This window comes from Prunus mume, mitochondrion, assembly GCF_029339155.1.
Source record: "Prunus mume mitochondrion, complete genome".
NCBI classification, from domain to species: Eukaryota; Viridiplantae; Streptophyta; class Magnoliopsida; order Rosales; family Rosaceae; genus Prunus; species Prunus mume.
The window spans coordinates 140,823-164,402 of NC_065232.1; the positions used below are offsets into that span (position 1 = coordinate 140,823).

Genomic DNA, 23,580 nt, shown 5'->3' on the forward strand with positions numbered 1-23,580 from the left:
TCTTTACTTTGATTAGCCCCTACTGGCGTAGTATGAGTTCTACGTTAGTAAACGAAGAATTGGGTGATATCAAACTCTATGTCCAAAAGTGGAGCACCATTATCTGATCAAGCTAAAGAAAGACTTCAGGCCAAATTAGATATGAAGGAAAGGTTGAAACGACAAGAAGAGCGCTTAGTGAGGAGACAGCACCGGAGGGAGGAAATTCTCGCGAATAAGGTAGTTTACTTGCTTAGTGCTTGCCCTAAGGGGATCCCCCTTTTCGCTATGTAGGTTCAGCTACCCGGCCCTCTCATTCCTTCCAAATCTAAGGGTTGAGGACCTCTTCATACGAATCTTTCTATTTCCTCTTAATGCTTCGAGCCACTGTCTCTTGAAGCCTTTGTAGCTGTTCCTGGACTTTGGATAGGTTCACCAAGTGGATTTTGAAAGAAAGGTTGTTGGCAAAAGCCCGGGTTAGGTGTGAAAGGTATTCGGTTGCCACCAGCTCTTAAGCACACCCATTGGCAGGATCGAAAGACTTTCGGTTTTGTGGACGTGTCCATAACTTTATCATGGATCTAATTTGGATGAATACACGGGAAGCCCAGAGACCTCATTTGGCATTGTGCGGCTTCCTTAGTGCAAGCACTAAGTAAGCAAGCTACCTCTCCCTATGGTCGAGCAAGTAAACTACCTTAATTGCACTAGCGCACTCAGGTGAGCAGCAAGCCGTTGGTTAAACCAATAGGGGCTCCGGCAGAAGGTACCACCAGACACCCAATCCCAGCAGAAGACATGTTAGTAGGGCGAATCGGCTGTCTTTGACGTAGGCGAAGGCCATTGCCTCTGATAAGCCGAGTGTCCTTGTACGACTACTTTGTCTTGCGGCGTAATCCAATAACGCGATCCAGGGGGTGGCTTTGTTGCCTCTATTTTGATCTATTGCCGAAGCAAAATGAAAGGGCAACTGGCCGATCCCGGTGGCAAGCGGTTTCCATAAGGATAATGGTTGGAGTTCCACTTTTTTTAGCGAGATCTGTCTTTCCAAGTTTGAATTTTTGTTAATTTCTTCTAGCGGGTTGATCCATTGTCGCGATAGATGACTACCGGAAATCCCTGCCTTGATCGTTTTCGGAAAGCGCCTTCTCCGGGGCGAGAGGGGGCGTGGAACTACTACTACGATTCTCATTATTCTCATTTCGCTTTCTACTAAAAAGAGGAACACGGAAAAAAAGGTTAAAAAAAAGTGCAAAGAGGCGATTCATGACTCCAGCATAAAAAACAGCACATTAATCCCGGAGCTGTGGATGATTGAGACAGCTCTAAGATCTTGTTCGTAGTTTCCGTTTAAAAAGTTGTACTCATTGGTTTCGCTGAGAAATGTTTGGGAGAAGGATAGCGCACCATTAGTTGAACCATGTCTCTCGGATCTCTCGGAAAGCCTTTGGGTTGTGGGGGCTATTGTTTCCTTGAGGCATGGTTTGAGCCCTGGTGCGGAGCTCGGTAGTAGTCTGACTTCGGGAAGAAAACGGTCGGAAAGCACTCAGCTAAAAGCATGACAGCAATCCCAGCCCGCAACGGAAAGAAAAGCAGTCCCTACTGCCGCGTCAAGCTAGGCCTGAAACCCCCCCAAAAGAGAAAAGGAAAGCGCTGTTAACAGCAGGAAGAGCAGTCCGTACCGCAAGCAGTACCATAAGCGGTACCGCAAGCCGTACGTTCAGCAATTATTATACGCAAAAAACTGATAACGCAAGAAACGATTGCTTAATTACGATGAATATAGTCCCTAAAGACGAGACGGAGTCCCCCAGGACAGCTTTCTTTATAGAAGATGCCAGCGTTATAGAAGATGCTACTAGCGCATTGTACTGGCCGTAGGGGACTCAAGCCCTCGTCGATTGAGAGGAATAAGCCCCTCGCCTCACTCGTCAACTGTTATCATGACCTCTCGATTCTCCCCGGATTGGAGGATCACCTTTGACCTGCCCGACATGCTGTTGACTTGGAGAAAAATTCTCCGGCCGTACCTTCTGTGGTCGTTACGCTTGGTCGGCCGGGACCAAAGAAAAGTATAAGCTTCTACCGTGTAGAAGGCATTATAACTAAAGTACGCGACCTCAAAAATCAACATCTACATTTCGTCGCTACCCTTTCAGTCCTTTCAATGTTCATCTTCCCGCGTGAGGGTGATCAGCGCTCTCGTTCACGAAGCCAACCGAGTTGCTCATGGGAAGGAGCATGTGGGGGAGAAGGACCTTTATTCGTCTCTTCGAACGGAGCCCGGGTTGAATCCGCCCCCAGGTTTACTTTTTTTACTATGTATGACCTTCTCATCAACAGACGTTTCCCGAATAACCATTCATTTAATGAAAAACCTGCGCTTGTTAGCAGCTGAATCACTCTCTCCTCTCGCAGCGGGCCTCTTTTCTTTCCCCCGCTGGCATGAAGAAAGGGCCCATTTCACTAGCTCTTCTTCTTGCGAGAATAAATAGAGGGCTAAATAGCGCCTTTGAATGAGTAGATCTTCCCGCCCCCGTGCCCCCCTTTACTCAATGCTCTTGAGGTCCGAAAAGAAGACTGAGTGGACAGGGGGCAGGGAAGTTAAGTTACAGAAATGGTAGTCGTGGACTGGTACCGCGGTACTGCCTACTTTGGTTACTCCTTATTGTGATCCCTCACTCTGGGCTAAGAGAGTCTCTTAAGTGCTAGCGTAGCGGGAGAGCAAATAGCAATGAACCTTATCTAAAGTATTAGTTCCCTCCTACCTACAGCTCTCTATGCGAGGAAAAGGGTATAGGCGGATTGACGCATCTGAGCAGGCAGGGAATACACTTAGTGCTTGGAATATGAATGCTATGAGGCTTGGGCGAGAGAACAGGTCCAGGAGGCCTAGATATTGCATCATGTGAAAGCAGCGCTAAAAGACCAATAAGAGCTGTAAACAAGTGAGATAGGCACGGAGGGGGGCATTCTGGGGATGTCTTTCATCAGCCAGCACCTTCAACAGCCAGTGGGACAGATGCCGACACAAAGAATATTCCAGATTCAAGATAGGGTACGACCGATGACCAGGCAGGGCGGGATGAAGCAAGCAGCAAGGGATTGGCTTGGCTGAATAGAACAGATGCGACCGGTAATGGGATATTGAATGGAAAGAACGAAAGCGACGTACGTACTGGATTGACCGGCGTGTGCCAACTACTCTACTTCCCTATTTCTTGCCTTTTCACCTCCCCGTGCACTCTTTCCCCCAATTCCCCGATAGAGAAGAAAGAGATAAGCAATGACCGGACTAGACCAATGAAAGCGGACCAAGGTTTTTATGCGTTAGCCAAGCGCGCCCATTACAGCGCCTCTATTACAGAAGCGAAAGGGACGCGCCCTATTGACCAGCCGAAGAGCATCCTTATAAAAGAATGAATGGGAAGCAGGTATTATTATCGCTTAGCGCTTGTGCTAAGGAACGGTCTATATTGCTAGAGTTATCTTTACTTCACCCCCCGCGTACTCCTCTATTCTTATATTTGAATTCCGTCTCTAAGCTTCCCCTTTAGTGCCCGCCGAGACTTATTTCCTCTCGACTATAGTTGAATGGAAGTTTCATTTCCTAAGTCTAATAAAATTTCTTTTATGGAGTCCCCATAGTGCGTGCATTCCCCTACATAGTCTGTAGAATAATTTCTCACTAAGAAGGGTTACAATATAATATATATAAGAGAATTCCAGATTGAAGATCTCTTGATCCCATATACGATCCAGTTCTACATCTTAGCGCTGAAGTAATGAATAGAAATTGAGCTTCACTTCGCGAGTCGGGAATGGCATCATTTATTAAAAAGTGCTAGCGTTGACAAGAGATGAGCTAAAGAGGTGGCCGGGCAGTTGACCAGACCCTATCACATACAGACAGCAAGCAAGAGCTGTGCCGGCTTATCCGGAAAATTTCATTATTGTCAAAAAAAATGCTACTACCTCTTTGCTAAGCACAGGAATGCTTGATCGAGAAAAGCAAGCAAAGAAGCAGCAGGATGCGGAATATGAAGGGGCTAGGGGTAGAGCCAATAACCAATTGAAGAGTTACAGACTACAGTATAAAGCCCTCAATCATGCTCTTGCCAGTGACATAGATTGTATATACTCTCGCCGATTAAGGCAAATTCTGCGCTCCACGAAAAAACATAGGGAGTCCTTCCTCCTGGACTTAAGGAAGGCAAAACAAAAAAGTGCCCCTATGACTCTGGTTCTAGTGAAAGCGATGAAAGTATAGCTGTGCTCCAGTTTTTCGGGTAAAGGTTATACGGTGAAGAGCCCAGCCCGGTCAAGGCGACCTTATTAAAGGAGAACATTAGGGACATAAAAGCCTATGGTAATCTCGTCCTTAGTTGCCGAATCTAATGGAGGTTTCAATCCGACGCCGTAATTTGAAGGTAAAACGGGGGAAATGATGGATGGGAACTCCTACTCTGACTATTGTTGCGATCTCTAAGCGGGATTTTCAGTCATCTATCCCTTTTCTTTCCTGAAGAACGAGTGGATGTTTTGAACGAGTGTTGAGCGAGTGAAGTGCCCCATAAGCTATAAGGGTGAGCTATATGTTTAAATTCCGTGAGCAGCGATTGAACTGAACGTTCCAAGTGCATTCAGCAGGAATCGAACCTACGAATTTTCGCCCCGGCTGGGCGCTTTAACCATTCAGCCATGGATGCACAAAGACTCGGCGAGTGAACTAGGTTTTGGTATTCCTTCTCGAGCTTCTATTTCTTCCGTTAAAGGAGATTCGAGAAAAGATGGAATAGGAAGACGTGTTTCCAGAACAAACAAGATACGGGTTGAGAAGGGGGAGTTAGCAAAGTTAGACAAGATTGGAATGGGCATAGGAACATGTATTGATGTACCAGATCGGCTAATGCTCCCAGGTTGATGCGATGTATTCCACCAATTGACTGAAGACTTGATTATTGGTATATCGATCGGTCCAGCACGGATTGAAATAGAAGCCGGTTCGACAGGAAGCTTTTGAAAACGCAGTGCACCCAGGTAAATAAGGAACGAGATGAATACAGAGGTTAAACGAGCATCCCACACCCAAAAGGTGCCCCACATAGGTCTTCCCCGAAACCCCCCAGTAACTAAGGTTAACAACGTAAAAAAAGCACCAATTTCTGTACCGGTTCCGGAAGAGCGAAGAAAAAGGGGATGTTTTGTTAATAGGAAAAGGAAAGTGTTTATAGCCGTAGCGATATAAACAAGAATACTCATCCGAGCCGCAGGAACATGTACATACGGAATACGAGAATTTCCACCTTGTTGAAGATCTAGTGGTGCTACCCGAAGACTTAAATGAATAGCCATCGCTGTTAAGAACACCCGAGATCCAATGATAATTTGCGCGTAGCTTCTGGTCTTTGACATCAAAAAATAAGGTTGTAATAACGAAACGGACATGTGAGAATTTGGTCCTAGCTAGTGGAACAAGAAAGACATGGATCTATATTCAATACGCAATCAAAGGATTTCTCCTGCTTTGTTTTCGCTCCGCTCGTGCGCGGCACTCCTTGCTCGCGGAGCGGCATACCGAAAAAAGAAAGGTTTTGGAAGAAAAAAGAGTAGATTCCCTTTTGTGACCAAGAGCCCATCCTTGATCCAAGCCGAGTTTTGCATTCCTTAGCTTGGTGCAAAGGGCTTCTCGCGGGTCCCTAGCCCATCTCGAATACGACGCGGTAGGGTACTCGTGACCCTGCTGGTGGCTGCCACTGCCTCACTCTTAAATGCCGCCAGCTCTGTCTTCCTACTTAAGGCATCCGCGACCTGGTTGGTCCGTCCAAGCTTATACTCTAGCACCATATCAATCAAACTTGGCAAGTTTGTCTTGCTTGCCATCGTCCCGGCGCGAGTTTTTTCTGGGCCAGGAAGTCACTCGTCGCCACATTATCCGTCTTGACCACAAATCGTGACCCGCCTCCGCGTTCTCAAGTAGTGCACTATTGCCTTCTCTTGGACCACGCCTTTCGGTCTCATTGAGCTTTCGGCTCTCATATGCTACTGGGTTACCTTATTATACTAGCACACCGCCTATGGCATAGTCTGACGCATCGGTGTGTACTTCAAATGGCTTAGTGTGATCTGGCAACTGCAATACGGGGTCATCAATCAATGCCTGCTTTAGGTCCTCAAAAGCTCTTTGACACTCTTCCGATCAGTGCAGTGCCATGATCGGTCCGTACGTCCTTCTTTAGGATATTTTTTAGTTGAGCAGCCCTATTCGAGTAACTTACGATGAATCTTCGGTAATAGTTCACGAGCCCTAAAAAAGATCTTAGCTCACTCACCTTGGTAGGTGCTTGCCACTCCTCGATGGCTCTGATGCCCATCCAATGCCCTAGGAATAGGATCTCCGTCTGTCCAAAGGAGCATTTCTCTTTCTTTACATAGAGGTGATTCTTCCTTAATACCTTAAAAACGGTCCGGAGGTGGCTAACGTGGTAGTTTAACGGATAGCTATAGCCCACGATCAAAGTATACTACCAGTCGTCTAAGTACGGGTGGAATAGCTCATTGTGGAGGGTGCAGAGCGTGGCAGGGGCATTGGTGAGTCCAAAAGGCATAACCAAATAAAACGCCCCTTTATTAGTAAGGTTGCTTGCTTGTCACACAGGTCGTCTTTGGCTCGTCTCCTTCCGCGATACGCATTTGGTAGTAGCCCAACCGCAGATCCAACTTCGAGAAGTATCTCGCGCTTATTGATTAGGGCGAAGAAGTCTGCAATCAAAGTGGATACTTGTTCTTGATGGTTAGGTTACCTTGTTGAGCGCCCGATAATCAATGCACATGGCTACCGCTTCTTCTGGAATAAATAAAACGGGGGCTCCCCCCCAGCAAGATAGGGAAACCCTGCCCTGGAGGCTGGAATATAAATAGGCCCCAATGAGTTCCTGAAATTCTTTTCTGAGTTCAACCAAACCCCTTAACTAATAGATGCTAGTTGGGGGGGCCATCCGCTAAACCCAGCCCCTGTCTAAGTAAAAGGGGGTTTGGCTCCAGGCTCCAACTCGATCTTGTGGTAGACTGCCCCTCCTAAGGGGCACTTGGCAACAACTCACTCGTGGGGCATGATATCCCAAAATTCCTCAAGTACTTTCTGCACTTCCTGAGAAAGAAGTCGTCTTGGTATTGGATCCGCTCTTCTGTTAGCATGAACATGAATTAGATTCTATTCGTCTTCTTTATTCTTAAGGGAACCCCCCACCAGAACCATTCTTAAGACCACCAAGCCCTCTCGAATGAGTTCTACTATAGAAGCTTTCAACGTACACCCAGGGACAAACCTTTCACTCACTGAGAAGTGAAACCCTGTGACTAGATCGTCCTGAAGACGGATGCGACGGGAAGAAATGGCATTTGGAAGTGTTGCTGACTTAACATTTAGGTTTCGGCATAACAAAGCTTGCACTGTCTTTTCGCACTTAGGCGCACAGCGTGCAATTGGTAATGATTCTACTACGGTGCCACAAATTCGCAAACTGATCCTAAGTAATCGTTGTTGTTCATTGGATTCCGGAGGAACTACTTCGTTAGGGTTGGGGAATTGCTGCGATTCTTCCTGAATAGCCTGGATTCTACCGTCGAGAAAAACTTTGAAAGTATTACCTAAACTCTTACGACTCAATATGATAAAGCCTATAAAACAACGAGCTACTATCATTTCTTCATTATAGATTGAGATCTTCTTCGAACTTAATGCACAAATAGATGGAATAGCAGCAAATAGCATCTTTCTAGCATGCATATTCGTGGAAGTAAATCTCATTATGAAAGCTTTTATCTCTATCCCCTCAGCAGCGGAGCGGGCTGTGGATAAATAATTTGTGAAATAACTTTTGAATCGGACGCGCTCGTGATCGCTTAGATCCCCTGCCAACCAAGTCAAAATAAAAAGTAAAGAAGAGGACTTCGTATTTTGGTAATTCTCTAGGAGTCATGTTTAACCTTGAATGCTATTAATAAATTCTACAGCAATAGTCCCTCGGACTCGGAAAGTAATAACGAAAATGGCTAACCCAATAGCGGATTCCGCAGCTGCCACCGTTAGAACCAATAAAGCAAATAATTGACCCATCATATCATCCAAAGAAACGGAAAATACCAAAAAGTTCAAATTCACAGCTAATAACATTAATTCTATTGACATTAACATAATAAGAATATTTCGTCTATTAAGGAGGATTCCCCAAATACCTAAAATAAAGATGATCATAGAAAATGTGAAATATTTGATAGGATCCATTTCGGAAACGTAGAATGTAAGAGAAATTCAAATGTTATAAATAACTAAGAAAGCGAAATTCAGCTCTCAAAATTCTTCCATCTTTTACTGAACCTACTTGAATCTGAACTACGATTCTTCTCGAGTCTGACCTAAATTGGATTTCATTTTCGTTGAGTCCGAGTCCCGTCTTCGCTTTTCTAATAGGAGCTCACTCTCTCTTCAACTTCCTACTATCTTGACTTCCTTCAGTGAGCTACGGGTATCCCTGTTTCTCATTCACCTGCGAACAACTAGGGACAGCGGGGCCGTATACTGTGGAGCTCCGTCCCTATCTCTTTTTAGTGGGGCATTGATAGCTCAGCTTACTGGCTCATCAAATCCTTTCTAAGATGAGTCAATTGGGCCTGAGATTGATCTTTCATTTTTGTACGAAGGGTTCTGCGCATCAGGTTTCAGTAAATTTCTTTCAAAGACAACAGGGAGTAGCCAAAGCTCTGGTCCAATAAGAGCACTCACGTGGTTTTTCAAGCCGAAAGCACCACTAGGCGCAGGGGCCGAAGAAGTCCTTTTATTTCATTCCGTACCTGACGGTATCAGATTTGGTTAATAGAAAGATGCCTACGAGGTTGAACGGTTAGGTGTCTGACTACAACCAAAAAGAAAGGGGGGCTTCCTCTGGGGGACGGAGCACCGACTACACGTGGAGTCCAAAGCCGACCTTTGCCCATAAGTTCAGTAGAAAATCTCGCATTTTCATACTTTCGTTCACATGCTCGTTCTTGTCCCCACCTTAGAGCATATTCGGGGCGTAGCTCCTCGTTCATGATTTGTCAAAGTTCTTATTGCTACTTCAGTTATCCTTAGCTTCAGTTCTGATCGCCTCTTCGTCCGCTTCGGTCAATCATCAGTTTGCCACGTTTCCCCCTTATCCAAGGTTTCCCCTAGCCGCAACTTGAATTGCCTGTCTTGTAGCGGCCTTTCATATGAATCGTGGAATTCTGTTTTCACTTCCTTCATCTTTCTTTGGTTGGGGTACGCCCTATCACTCTGATTCCAGTCCGCTTGCTGATCGAGAGTCGGGTAAACCGTCAACTGTTGTTGCTCCACCTTCTGGACACCCGAAACCGTTAGTGGCAAGGCAGCGTAGTCACTGCAATTCTTTCAGAACCTTCTTTCTCCATATCTTAAGCACTAAGGGCCTGTTTTGTTTCTTACAGAATATGGGTATGTCCCACGAATGCTGGTTCCCGTGTATCGGGTCTACCCGCGGTGATAATAGGGGTTGGCTGGCCCCTCTTCTCCTGCGGACCCTTCCTGTTTCGCGCCCAAATGGAGGGTCGGCTTGCTCTTTTTGGGTAATAATCTTTCTTACCTTCCCTTCGCCCCTTGGCTACGAAACTAGGCTGTGATCCGCATCGAGAAAGAAATTTATTCATGCATCTCGGGATAACTCTTTTCGTTTTTTTATTCCATCTCGCTTAACTGACTACGATATGACTTTGCTTCGCACCTTACTCTATCACTTAGCCTTAGTGGGCCTAGCTGACCGGCACGGCACGGAAAGGAATGGAATTTCTTTAAGCTTCACTCCGCTATCAGACTAGTTGCGAAGCGTTGGGATAACTAAAGTGGAATATGCCTCAACTAGTTGCCCAGGATGAGGCCATTGCAGCCACTAGCACGGCCAAGTCACCAACCTATGGCTCCGGGGAAGCCGGCAGGGAGGAAGGATGATAATCCAACCAAAGGAATTAGCCACTCGTTCTATCAATAGGCGCCGTGGGCCTATGAGCTTCTGGGCCTGTACGATTTCCTGTCCTCAACAGTTCAAAACGCTTGACACTGAGAGCTTTGGTGAATATTTTGCCTTTTGGTTATGGAGTCTTTCCTTCCTTCCAAGCCGCTTTCAAAGCAGTAGGCAGTCTCTTCTTTCTTCTTATACGGTAGCCAGTCTTTTTTAGAATGGTTGAATAGAGCCTCCCTTCTGTCTCCCAGTCTGTCTTATAAGAAGATAGTAGTAAGTCAGTTGTAGGTTTACGAATGGCTTCTTTGAGACTTTCTTCTCTTTGCTAGAATCGCTTCTTCTCTTTGAAAGAATGCGCTGTGATCTTTTCAAGTTCATCCTAGCTATCATCTCAATCATTCTTCATTCACTTCGAGCCCTCGGGTAGTTTTCTCATCCAGGAGAGTAGTCTTAGAGGCGGTCTCCTCCCTGTCCTTCTTAGATGGTATCCTCTCTGTCCTTCCCCTTTCCCGGACTCGAGAACCCCTGAAGCGCACTGGAAGCATCTCAAGGAAAAGAGAGAAGTCAAATATCGTAGGCTTTAGATAAGATTCCCTAGTAGATAGCTAAGCTAAGAGAGTGCTCCGGAAGAGCTAATATTAAAAATTCTTTCCCTTTCTTTCACCGAGGAGGCTAACTAGATAGATGGTGGGTCTAAGGAAGAGAAGAATATGAGCTATATTTTCATCCCCTTTCAGTCCCTTTCCTTATCCTTAGAACAGTAGGGTTTGAAGCTGGCAAAGTCAATCAATCCAGCAGTCAAAGGGGCAAGTGCAGTCACTCAACCAACGCCTTTCAAGCAATATCTTAAGTAGGGGTAGGGCTCTTAGGCAGCAATAGAAATGACTCTGACAACCTGTCTCAATCTTTACCTCTCCAGGATCAAGAAAGACCTCTTCTTCTAATTAAGATGTTTTATCTCTGGGGAGTTTTCAAGCCAATCTATAAGTCTCTTTCCTTTAAAGCCTTGAAGTTCAAATTGTACTTTCAAGTGAAGCAAGTATAATTTCTAGTCAAGCATCAGAGTCAGGGTCAGCCCTGTCAGCCAAGATGGATGTCTTTCTTTCTCCTAGAGAATATGCTTTCCCCATATCTTTTTTAGTGTGTGTGTCTCTAGTAGCTGGCCTAGTGGCTATCCTCTTTCCTGCAGTCCTAAGCTCAGTCCCTGTCCTTATGTATGGGCTTCTAATCTAAGGTACCTCCGTCCCTGGAGATATGAGTTTACAAGTGTTGGATTCTGAAACAATAGCATTCTATACTTCTCTGTCTATCGCTCTCACTATTATCTTAATCTGAATGTCTAGGAGCAGGAATTGAATTGTGCTTTCAATAGGCTCAATGTCTGGTCTAACTGATGTTCCCAAACACTTCAGCAAGAGACATCATTTTTTTATCTTCTTCTTTCTTGTTGATGTAGCAGAGTATCTAAAGGGGTATCTAATTGGAATGCTAAGGTCAGGCCTTGTGTAACCCTATCCTAATCCCAGTCCAGCGGTCTCTGTCCCTTAGGCAAGCGCAGGAAGCACTCTTTCAAATGGGAAAGAAAGATGGAGTGTACTATCACCTGGACTAAGGTTATCCTATTTCCTTTGCAGATTAAGCAGGCACTTTTTTCTTTTCACTTGAAGGATAAGTTTTTCAACACCCCACCTACTTACTTTTCCAGCCAGAAAGGGGACTAGTCTCTTAGTTAGCCAGTCAAGGTGTCAAACGAGCAAAGCAAGGGCTAGGTCAAGGTCAAAGAGAAAAAGGGTAAAGGGTTCTTTCTCGTAAAGCACTCTTGCTATCATTCCTCGCCTTACTACCAAGCGTAATAGCTAAAGAGCTAAGAGTGCTAGTGTGATTCCGTATAACAAGAGTGTCATTCCGTCTAGCGATAGTGGGCCAGTAGTACCCGTATGTATCTATTGTACCAGTAGTTGCGATTTTCATTCATAATTTAATCGAGTATATCCTATGCATTTCCAGTTCTTTTCTTTCTCCCTTTACGCGAGTTGAAGTTTAAGTTGAAGATTTCCTTCCCTTCCTGCTGAACTCTCTCTTAGTTCCCCGCCAGCTAATGCTAAAAGGCAGTCCTAATCTACTTCTTTTTCTCTTCCAGCTAGTTCCGGTTCTCTTGATTGAAGATGGGTTGATATGGGTTCATGCGAGCTCCTAGTCATTTCAAGGTACCTTGGATGGGGTCAGAGCTAACAGCTATGGAATTCCCGGGGCTGGTAGCAGTCTCAATTCTCGTATGCTTAACACGTGGTGGAGCTAAGGATTTCATACCTTCTTTCTTTTCTATGTTTCTTCTCGCCGACCAAGGCGAGGCGCTCTTAAGCCGTTTCAAACACGGAAGGGAAGGGGCCATCTACTACTAAATCATACCTTTCGGACGTTGCCACCGCTCAATCCACCCCTGCAGAAAGTTGGTATTCAAGAGACGGAAACTATGTCAAGAAGGTGGAACTAGGAATAAGAATAGGGATCCACGTCGAGCCCGGACGAGCAGCATCAATTGAATCGGCAGACACAAAGACGAAGACAGAGACGAGCTAACATGTAAGGTAGTGGAATGGAAAAGGATGGTAGCCCACCCAGGACAGCACATAGAGTAAGGTTGGCTCTATGCGAGAGAGGAAAACCGCATGGACACGGCTCCTTTTGGATAGATCGTCAAGCAATTTACCCATATAGCTATTATCGCGAGGGTGAAATACAATCCATTACATCTGGATTGAAACTTGAGAACCTCGAGAACCAAAGATATAAACTGAAAGATAGAAGCTATCTAACAATTTGAATATGAATAGGAACAGCCTTCAGAGAGAAGAGACAAGGCCAGGCCGAAACGAGATTGCCATTCCTCGATTAGGGCTCGGGCAAATGGGGTCACCCTGGAAGGGGAAAGTCTTACCTTTTGGAAACATAAGGCGCATCAGAAAGGAATGGAATCCGGATATCTTGAGATAGCCAGATTCATGAGCGGAGGACTAAGTCAAAGTTAAAGTCGGTGCCATTGTTAGTGCCAATACAAAAGAATAGTGAACACCAAGTGAAGAGCCACCCTCCGGAACTTGAGAAGGGGGACGAACTGCTTTGATTGGATCCGATCTGGTAGACAGAGACGAAGACAAGGATGAATAATCTGAAGAAGGCTATGCCGAATCCGAGGGAAACTGTGAAGAAGAAGACTACGAAGAAGGAAACCGATGCCTAGGCCAAGGCTGGTACCTAATTTTAAGTTGAATCTAAAGCTGAAGTTAGGGCTGGAGCCTGAGTTGGTGTTGATGTCCTAGAGTAGCGAAACTACAAGTGAAGGGGCGCTATCCGGAACCCTTAAGGTCGGGGACAATCTGCTTCGATTGGGCCTTGCAGGCAGACAGGCTAACTTGTGGAGACGAAATGGAATCCTATATAAGTGAGAATGGCGAGTCCCGAGGGTCTGCAAGAGGCTGAGCTAACAAGCTGGCTGAATATATCATGGGATGCCCGATTTGCGATTGAGCTAGCCGATAACTAGCTGATAAGTAGGATGATCTCTCAGGTCTGGCATGAGCCACTCCATTCCTACTTCCACTCAACAAAAAATATAGGATTCTTGGGCCCTACCTCCAGAGTGGGATATGGAGGAGTGCGTACGGCTATTTCGGACCAAAGGGGGCCAAGGCCAATAAATAATAAGTAAGAGAAGTAATAAAGGGGAGCCACACCCGGGCTATGAGCTATTGAGTCCTTTTCTTGCCGCAAGGGTTGAGTTCGCTAGCCATTTTCAATCCGATCTTCCCTTCGCATGGCAGAAGAGCGCGGCTCGAGACTACTCTAACAATTGAAAATGAAAGGCAAGCTGGAATTGAACCCACTAATGGGCCAGCGCTTGGCGTTTACTCTAGCCCGTCTTTATAGGATAGACCTCTTTATTCAGTTGTCTTTCCCCTTACCTTATCAGTAGATCGGTTGAGGCCCGACCCTTGGGGTTTCCGACCTTGATGCCATAGTTTGGAGGGGGCTGAGCAGTGGGTTGGAAAGAAAGAGTTGTAGAAAGAGAGGAATCGAGATAAAGTGCACTTTCCCTTGATGTCAGTCTATTCCAACAAAGCACACAATAAGTGAGATGAGCCTGCCAGCTCAGCCTTGGCCCTATGCCTTTTGGCCAGCTCGTCTGGACTTGGCTTTGACCGGTCTGCCCGCAAGGATTCGGCGCCTCTCTTTCTTGATGGAGCAGTTTTGTCATGATTTTGCAGCTTACTAACTTAGCATTCATGCGGCAGAATGCCTTGTAACTTTGTACTCCAATTCCGAATCTCATTGTCATTTTATCAAAGTTCCAGACAATGTCTCCCAATGTTCTTAGCCAAGCCGCTCCCAGCAAAGCTTCACACCCAGTCACTGGTAATATGTAAAAAGCCGTCTCCCACTGATAGTTCTGCAGACTCATTGTTAAGCTAGGTGTGTGACCCCTAGTTTTCATTCTTGCCCCATTAGCAACTGAAACATTCAAAGGGTTAGTGTTATTCAATTCGCATTGGGACTGCTTAATCAACTTGGGATGGATGAAGGCGTGTGGCTTGGAAGATCAATCAATTATGATTAGGGAAGGTCGAAAGCGGAAGGAAGTATAAAAGAAATAAGATCGTGCTTCGTCTTCGTTTACTACACCGGCAATAGGATCGTCTCGTCGAGTATGAAATGAATAGTAGCAACCAACGGTGTGAAAGCGTCCGTTAACTAATAGGTATAGGTAGGTGTAATATGTTATAGCTGGCAGCTCCGGAGCTGTAGCAAAAGGCTTATTGCTTATCAAATAAAGTGATTGAACTATCTTACTTGGGGGTAGAAAGAGGCGACTTACGACACCTCTGTTAAGGGAGAAACTTTCCTATGTAGATGTTGCACATCAGAAGAATCCGAGCGCTTGCTAGTAGTTTAATTGGCACGTTTTAGACATCAGAACAAGAAATCTCGTGATTGATGGTTGGTCTTTCTCTCGATAAAAGGCAATGCATAGACTGTGGTACTAGTCAAGCATGAAAAATGCAATCGTTATAAAGTGGCTCTGAACGATTCAGATTGTGTTGACCGTATAAGGAATCATAAAGTAAAGAAAGAAGACTAAGCTAGTCCGCTTGTGTATGTTTATGTCAGTCCCTTGATCTATCATGAATCGCGAATGAAGATGTACCCCGGTAATTGAAGAGCCGCCCTTCTCTTTTTTTTAGTTCCGACAGCTCTAGAAGAGGGGCTTGGGTTTAATTCGAGGTAGTTGGTAGTTGTGACAAATCTAGATTGAGCCTCTGTTCCTTTTTGGTGTCTCAAAATGGCATACATAAAGGTGTCTGTCATGGCTAAACAGAAAAAGGAGAGAGAGTGCTTCTATCATCACATCATTAGCAAGAAATGGGCGTTGGAACAAGTCTTCCTTGAATTCTCAGTTAGAGCATCCTCCTTTTCTGCAACAGCGAGAAAGCGGGTGAATTCGCCTTGGCGAACTTTAAAAAGACATAAAATACATCTCGATGAAAATAGTTCCGTCTTAGGTTGTACCTTATATGGGCTAGTCTGTCACTACCAAAGTTATAGTCAAGATTGGGCGGAGGATCAAAGATCCCCGGGTTCGAACATTGTCTTTTCCAGGGCTGCTGATGATGAAGAAAAACTCTCAATCCTGGTTCGAGGCTATGCTGCTTCTAAGCTCTCCTCACTTTCACGGCAAGAAGGCCATAGCAGCGTTTGGGGCTGCAGGATCTTTAAAGTAGGTTCGACCGCATGCTACAGAGGAACGACAGACGGATCAGAGAAACGGATAAGCAGACGGGCGGGGCCCTTCAATCTATAGATTTAATAGCACTACTAACAAAGAAGCCGCTGGGAACCATTAATATGAAAGAAAAAAGATTGAGATCTGATTCACCTAGAAAAAGAAAGGTCGATGCAATTGAGAAAATCCAAAGCAGACAATGAATCCAGAGGAAAGGATTGGTCAAAGATCTCCGAAACACTTGTTTGTTCAGTGATTCGGCTCCAGATGGAATCTTCGCATATTTCTCTTAATAAGTCAGGATGGAAATGATACTGAAACCGCTTCCAAAGACTCAGCGATAGGGTAGGGCGTAGTGACTACTCAGATGAAAGCTTCGGAGGAAGCATGGTGTTAAACGAGGTTAGAAGCGGGTTCTTTGCTTCATATTCATTCTCGCCCACTTCGTATTCTTTATGGTTGAGTTTGTTCCACCTTCTTAGAATGTGGAGGCACTCCTGGGTATCCCAATTAGAAGAGATGTTTATTCACTTTTAGCTTGTAAAGCCGGCTTCTTTCATAGCTGGATCCTAGGTTGCAACTTTAGAGAAAGACTTTCTTCTGTAATAGGTGGGCTAAAGCCCTCCCCTTTTTCCATTTGCAGATCAAAAAGAAGATGCTCGGGGTTCGATAGCATTACCATTTATACAGACCACCAAAAGATAGTATAGAAGGGGGATCCTCCTTACGAAGAAAAAGAAAATGAGACATTGATTCCAGCCAGGAATGAACTGTCAATCCAAGCTAGCTCAGGTCGTAATAGCCAGTTCGGTACGAGATATTCAGGTGTGAGCGCTGCGCTAAGGTAGCTTGCTTGCGATCAACCAAATCGAGAGAGAAGTAGGTAGTTGACCAGGCGCTATAAGCACCTTAGATTCGACCGGTGGGTGAGGGAAAGATGAAAGAAATTGAGACGCATATGGGAGAGGTAGCTCTTCCTTTTACCATTCATATTTAAGCGGATGATACACCATAAGAAGAGGGGTAGTGAACTACTCGTGGTGCAATTTATAATACACTTTGTGTATTTTGAATGATGGGAAAGAAGGCTCCAGGTCTCAGTTCTTAGAAAAGTGCTTTTTGAGAGTTCCACCGTGATAGATATAGTTTATGACTCGGCCATAGGCAGAAAAGCGGGTTGAAGGAGATCATGTTACGTATTCGAATTAAGGGAGGGGGGTCGTCGTACCTACTATGAATAGAGAAAACTTTCCCCATTGCACTCACTAGCAGCCCAGGTCTTTCCATTCCTAATGTGGATGTTGTGGAATTATCTACTGGTTCTCGTCCACTTACCGTTGACCTCGCCTCCCACTACAGCAGTAGCGCTGGCATGTAATAAGTTTCTGATCCAACTTCTCCTAATGGGAGGCATTCCGATACCATAGCATGAGCCGAAAAGCAAACTCTTCCTCTCGAAAACGAGCTAGCATAGACCACTTGCTTCAAAGCTCAAGGTTCTTCTATAGATTTTCTATAGAAAGGTCGGCTGTTTCACTCTCAGCGAGTCGGGATACATTTGCGGTCATCACATCAGGAACGGTTTGTTTCGGGAACTAGTGCAATAAATAAATAAATAAATACAATCCGCTTGCCTCTTTTAATGAAGAAGGGTTGGTTTAATTGATAGCTACTTTTTGGAATTGGGAGTCCTCTGGATTGCTCTTATCTTATGCCCCGGAGTGGCGAGAATACGAAGCTAGATCAGCAGGAATGACAGCGGTCTCGGGAATCTACTCTACTAGTTGCAACGCGTGTTCTTGTCAGCATTGGGAATAGAGCATTGCTAATATATGCAGGACGGGAAAGTTTCTTTTAGTCTAACCTTCGCATGAGCTTTTCTTGTTCTTGACTTCAAATTTGAATTGCCTTCTCGTTTTAGCTTATATTAAGTGCACCTCTCCCTACTTGATGATTCTTTATGGACACTCGTTTCTTCATCTAGGCAGGGATCAGAAGCTGAGAGATAGCCGTACACTCTGAAGTGGTAGCTTTTTATCTACTTTCTTTCTTTAAAGGCGTACATCCAGTCCAAGCAGTTGCTCCCAGCTAGCGGAAAAGGTGAATGTGAATTAATTTATATTAGAAAGATGCTATTGCGCCTCTTTCTTGCGTTGAATAGTAATCTTGGGTAATGGGCATAGGCCCAGATCAATATCTATTTTGATTTGAAACTGATAGAAAGAAAAAGCCCCGCCTCCTGCGGTGGGAAGAGAACGAAAAGTGTTATTACAAGCTTTGAGAGTCCCGGAGTTGAGCTGTTTGAGTGGACATGAGTAGTTCTTCACTTCAGAGTTTTCTTTGTTAGGAGTATTCGTCTCTTAATAAACTGAACCAGTCGCTTTCTTCTAGGAAGCGGGTCCTTGCCTTCCCTTGAGCGTAACACGGAATTGATCGATTTGAGAAGTTTGCTACTGGCACGCCCCGCAGGTCCTTCTATTTAGTCCATGAGGGTTCTCTCGGCGCTGCTTTCATTCTTGTTCACCAAGACGTAGCTGATCCGATCTAAGAAGATGATACTGACCGCGCTGAGGAGTTGGAATCTTGAGGTGACTACCCGGAGGATGTAGAAACAATCAAAGATCTTATTTAGTGCCTACCTATATTCCATACATATAAAAGCAGCGGGCAAGGCTTAAAGTGAGAGCTGCCCGATCTTGAAGCTTTAGTTGGAGGACGCAAATCTGCTTCACTTGGTTTGTTGTCGGTAAGAGATCTCTAATTCAACATATGTCAGAGTGGGAAGGTAAAGGCTGCTTAAGGTGTAGAAGTACCTCTTGGCCATTGTCTCAAGAGCAGCTACTGATGCTAGATTCGCTAAAGCAAGAATAAGGTTGGTCGTAGATCAGGAGATTGAATAGCGGGAATCTCCGATTGCTCGTTCGCTAAAGTCCTGTCTGCCTGCCCGTTGATTCAGTACGTTCCTATCCCCTTGGGAAGTTTGATCAATCTTCCTCTCCCTCTCCCTCTCCTATGGTCGAGTGAGTCCCTACCTATGGTCGAGCTAGTTTAACCTTCCTCCAAGACTTGAATCAGGAATATCTTTTCTGTACTATGCCCTGCGCCTGGTCTTTCTTCTTTATTGCCTTGGCCTTTCACCGGATCGATCCCTTCCACCATTCCTCCAACAGATGCGGATGAATTAGCTGCCGTTATTCTTTCAACATTTGCAGAGCTAACCCCTGAAGTGACTTCAGTCCCGTGTTAGAGCTAACTGCTGCTTCTTCTATAGCAAGTGCCGAGCAGGAATCACTGCTTATTCGACCGGTAATGCCGTATGCCCCTCATGCTTTGCCTTGCCAGCTTTGCTTTGCCCAAGCCCTTTGACCCCCTGCACCTATAACATAACTATATGCTTCTTTCGAGGAATTATTATCGCTTAGCGCTTGTGCTGAGGAAGTGAAAGACGGTGGAGGGGCACTAGACTGACTCGCTTTTCCGAAAGGTTTTGTCTTCGCCTCAATCCCAGTCGCATTCGATCTAGAATTCTTCTTCTTCTTCCCCAGTGATGTCACCCTCGGCGGAACTACCTTAATGGAATTCCGGCTTCGCTAAAAGCACCTGGGCTATGCCTCGAACTCTCTTAACTGGCCAGGGGGTTAACTAAGAACTATATCTTCTCCGCATCAAGGAAAAGAGCAGAGATCTTTGTTGAAGACAGCACGGCAATGCGCAATCGCTAAACAAGACCACAAAAGCTATATCACAAAGATCAGTCTAACTAATCGGCCTAAGGCTTCTAGAGACAATTCCTATCTCGCCAAACTAAAGGAAAGGAGAAGAGCCTATTCTATTTCTATTCCGAAAGATCGGATTCTATACCACTAAGCGCCATTCGAACTTCCTGGCTAACACGAGGAATGGAAGAACAGCTTATTCGTATTAAACAGATCCATCTTATCAAAGAGCATTTACCCGGGTCTTTCTCGCCTTGGCCTTTTGCCTCACTCCTTGAACAAGAGTTTACAGCTGACCCAGAGCTAGCCACACCTCCGAAAGACTCCATCACTTGACACTTTTTTATTCACCACCGAAGAGCTAGTGCGCAACTAGTGCCCAATGAAGACCCAAGCAATGCATCGAGAGGTCGACCCCGTCCCAACCACCATTCCATATTACGGCAAGGGGAGGAGAACAACTTCATTACTGGTGGTGGTATCTTCACGAGGGATTGGAAAAGCGATTTCTATAACCAGATAGAAAATAAGTCTTTTAAAGAGGGCAGCAGAAGCGAAGTAGAGGAGACCGGCAACTACTTAGCTGTCAACGACGTCCGCTTTCTTACAAATCTTTATCCTTCGAGACTTCTTGAGGCGCTTTAAGAAAAGAAGCCAAGCCTCGCGAACATATATGCACCTTCTTTGAAACATAACTCATAACTCTTTTCTCTTGAACCGCTCTTGGTTAGGAACTCAAACCCTAACCCTAACTCGAACTCAATTAGCAACATTAACTCATAACTCTTTCCCTACGGGCGAAGTTACAGTCTTATTAATATTGTAGTTACCGTTATTATGAATTAGGTATTACTGTTATTTAATGATATAATAACCCTCTCCTCCAGGCCATTAGTTTTAACCACCTGCGGGTAAGCCACCTGACCTACAAAGAAAGGGCCTTAAAACAGCGGTAAATGATCTAAATAGGAATCAGTTATCTTTTAAAAAGACTGCGGTTTTCATTGAGTTTAAACTAACACTGATTTAAAGTTAGGGGAGCAGTGTAACTGCCATCAACTCCTATAACTCTTTTCCTTAAGTTTAGGTTAGTTCCCTCTTAATTAGGTATTATGCAGAGTTCCTACCTAGAACTCCCTTATAAACTAGAAAGCTAACTCGAACTCGTAACTCAATTAATTTAAGTTACAGGTATGATAAATATAAGTTACTGTTATTAGGCACATCCTTATTTCTTGTCCTTGTTGGGGAATCCTATATCTTTTAAGAAAAAAGAAGTTTGAAGTCCTCTCCTTTGCAGTCGAGTTACTTTATTCCTCATAGCTTCACTCTTTTCTTTTAGTTCCCTACGGGGTTAAGTTAAAGTCTTATTATTATTGATATTCCCCCTACGGCCGTTATTATTATTAATAGAATTCTAATTAGTTACCAGTAAAGTATTATTAGGTATTAAAAGTCTTTTTAGTTAGGGGTGTAACTGGGGGCACTCCCCCGGAACTAAACTAAAGGGGTTATGAGTTAGAAGAGTTATTATGAGTTATAGCAGTTTAAGAGTTATAGCAGTTAGGGAGTTATGAGTTGCTAATTGTCATTCTCTTTAGGGGTAGTTACAGGTATGATAAATATAAATCTTAGTTACCGGTATTAGAAATATAAGTAATATAAATATATTGGTAGTTACAGATATTCTTAATTTGGTGGAACTGGGGGGTCTGGCGCAGTGTAACTGCCCCCGGAACTGGTTTAAAGAAGAGTTAATTGTCTTAATCTTTAGAAACTAATAGCTAGAAAAACAGGCTATTCCATCTAAGGCATAACATGAACCGAGGAATCCAACCAAATAGGAATGAATAGGCATGTGGGAACAGCATTGCTTGCATTGATTCAATTGATTTGAAGCGGCGGTTATACTATACATACAGACATAGTTTTCACTAGGGGTTTTTACCGAGTTGGTCACAAGCCCGTCAGAAGCAACCTCAGCAGAAAGCCACTCTTCCAGAGTCTCGTCCATCGTCTGCTTAGGCGACTATTTAATAGCCTTTAGATCTGCCTGTGAGTTAGGCCGAATACTCTAGGCTCCTTCCTCTGTTCTTTTTAATATACACTAAGCCGAAAGTCTTGGTTTCAATGACTCCCCAAGCCATGACCTATTTGATCCTTCAGAACCAGCTTCAGCATTGAGTAAAGAAAAGAAGAATTCACTATTGGATCCTTCAGCCGGGTGGACATCCAAATCTTAACTTTCATGAGCAGGAGCTGGAGTTTAGGAATCGGGTGTAGGTGCTGGCCATTCCATAGACGAGAGACCCGCTGACCCACTAGTGGTTTTATAAGGGGAGTTGGTAAAAGACAACAGGTTCAAGACAAAGGTATGGCACCGGGAGATGGAGCGAAAGCACAAGGCCAGTTCTCATCAACTGAGAGCTCCACTCCAAGAGAGGGAAAGCAGCACAAGGTGAGTTCCGTGAGACCTATGAATGCTTTGAATGAGATCTATTAGGTTAGGAGACCCTTTGACCATTTAAAATCCATATAGAACAGTAGAATAGAACGTCGAAGATAAAGCGCCTTTTAAGGATATGGGAATCAACTTCGCCTTCATCTCCTGGTCCGGCCCCGGCAAAACCCTTCTTTCGAGTCCACCTTGAGGGGCTGAACTAAATTCTTCCTCTCCAGTACCCTCCGACTGACTCTCCGTCCTCAACTCATTCTGACACTGTGAGATCCTATGGTCACGCCTTAGTCCGAAGAGCTATAGGGCTTTTGGGCATTATTAAGAAAATGGACTCTCCACCTATTTCATTGTGTGCTTACTCCCCTTCTGCGCTATCAAATATCATAGCATAGTATATAGCGTAAGACTTTGCTTGCTCCGAGCCATCTTGTTAAGGAAGGGGGTGGGAAAAATGCAGAAGAATGAAATTCCAAAGAAGGAGATAAGAAGGAAGACTCTTCGTTGTTGAATGCGGGTCACTACATAGGTGGAATTTTATAAGCTCCTTTAGGCCCGCCCAGCCCGTAGAGTCTTAGGGGTTTTCCCACTTTCCCTGACGCAAGGTCGGGGTCGTTACGAATAGGACAAATATACACCAAGCCTTTGAAGGATGAGGTTCCAGTTCGCCATTCCTATTATTTATAGGCTTCCAGTCTCCTCAGAAGTCCGCTCTTCTATCTTCGCAGAATTCACCTGGGTCTCTTACTCACCTTCGCGTCTAGGGCATGATGTCTTTATTTAAGATGAAAAAATGGGTCAATCGTCTTGTTATTCTCAATCAATTCTTCCAGGCCTCTCTACGGGATTGGAAGAAGGAGCTTTCACCCAAATAAATGACCTCCGAACCGTGTCATTCTCGAAGTATGGCACAACACTTTGTCGAAAACACGAGGCGGGAGTGCGTCGAAGCATGAATTGACCTAGCGACGTGCACCTTGGGTAAGGTGCACTAGCGAGCGACTTCCTTCCCCAATAATGCCGCTATCATGCGCGAAGTGAAGCTTGATAGGAGCCCGAGCTAAGAGAATAGAGCAAACTCGACGTCACAAGGGGATAGATCGCTTAAGGGAGCAACTCGAGATAGATGCAAGATTCTTTCTCCTGCCCTTCACTTAGAATAGAAAGAAAAGTCCATTTTTCAGCACGCACTAATTCCTACGTTTTGTCGGTCGAATAGCCTTCTTGTGTGACCTTCAAAGCCTGATTAATGCGCCTTAAAGCGCTTTTGTGCTTCGCGTCGAGCCTTGTTGAGTTTTTCTATTATAAGGAAGGGGATGATGTATGATACCACTCAATGTCAGCCCAAAGCGGGCTTTAGCGCTTGCTCGCCAAAGCATGAACCGATCCGGCTGTAACGTCAACTACAGCAGTGGAGGCACGGTAAGCCAATTCTCCCGACATTAGGTCAAGATACGAAACTTCAAAGACTTGGTTCTGGTTTTATACCCTCTGACCTTCTTCGGAATTTAGCTCTGACTTTCCTTGCCCGAATGCTTCAGTGTAATTAATTGTCACACTCTCTCTAGACCCAACCACGACCCCCGGACCAAAAGACGTAAAGAACGCGAAGCGTGAAGTGCAATTAGATCTATTTTG

The 23,580-nt window shown here is 44.8% G+C and overlaps 3 protein-coding genes and 1 non-coding gene across 4 annotated transcripts; all 4 read right to left on the minus strand.

Annotated features, from left to right (window-relative positions):
• Positions 1-4,617: 4,617 nt before the first annotated feature.
• Positions 4,618-4,688, minus strand: trnG-GCC. The gene has a single exon. It is a non-coding gene; the product is annotated as a tRNA-Gly (tRNA).
• ccmC (cytochrome c biogenesis C) lies at positions 4,675-5,427 on the minus strand. The gene has a single exon. It carries the CDS (start codon positions 5,425-5,427, stop codon positions 4,675-4,677), a length of 753 nt encoding a protein of 250 aa, YP_010438346.1.
• Positions 5,428-7,192: 1,765 nt separating this feature from the next.
• On the minus strand, positions 7,193-7,789 carry atp4 (ATP synthase F0 subunit 4). The gene has a single exon. It carries the CDS (start codon positions 7,787-7,789, stop codon positions 7,193-7,195), a length of 597 nt encoding a protein of 198 aa, YP_010438347.1.
• A 174-nt stretch (positions 7,790-7,963) lies between these two features.
• nad4L (NADH dehydrogenase subunit 4L) lies at positions 7,964-8,266 on the minus strand. Its single transcript has one exon. It carries the CDS (start codon positions 8,264-8,266, stop codon positions 7,964-7,966), a length of 303 nt encoding a protein of 100 aa, YP_010438348.1.
• Positions 8,267-23,580: the final 15,314 nt, after the last annotated feature.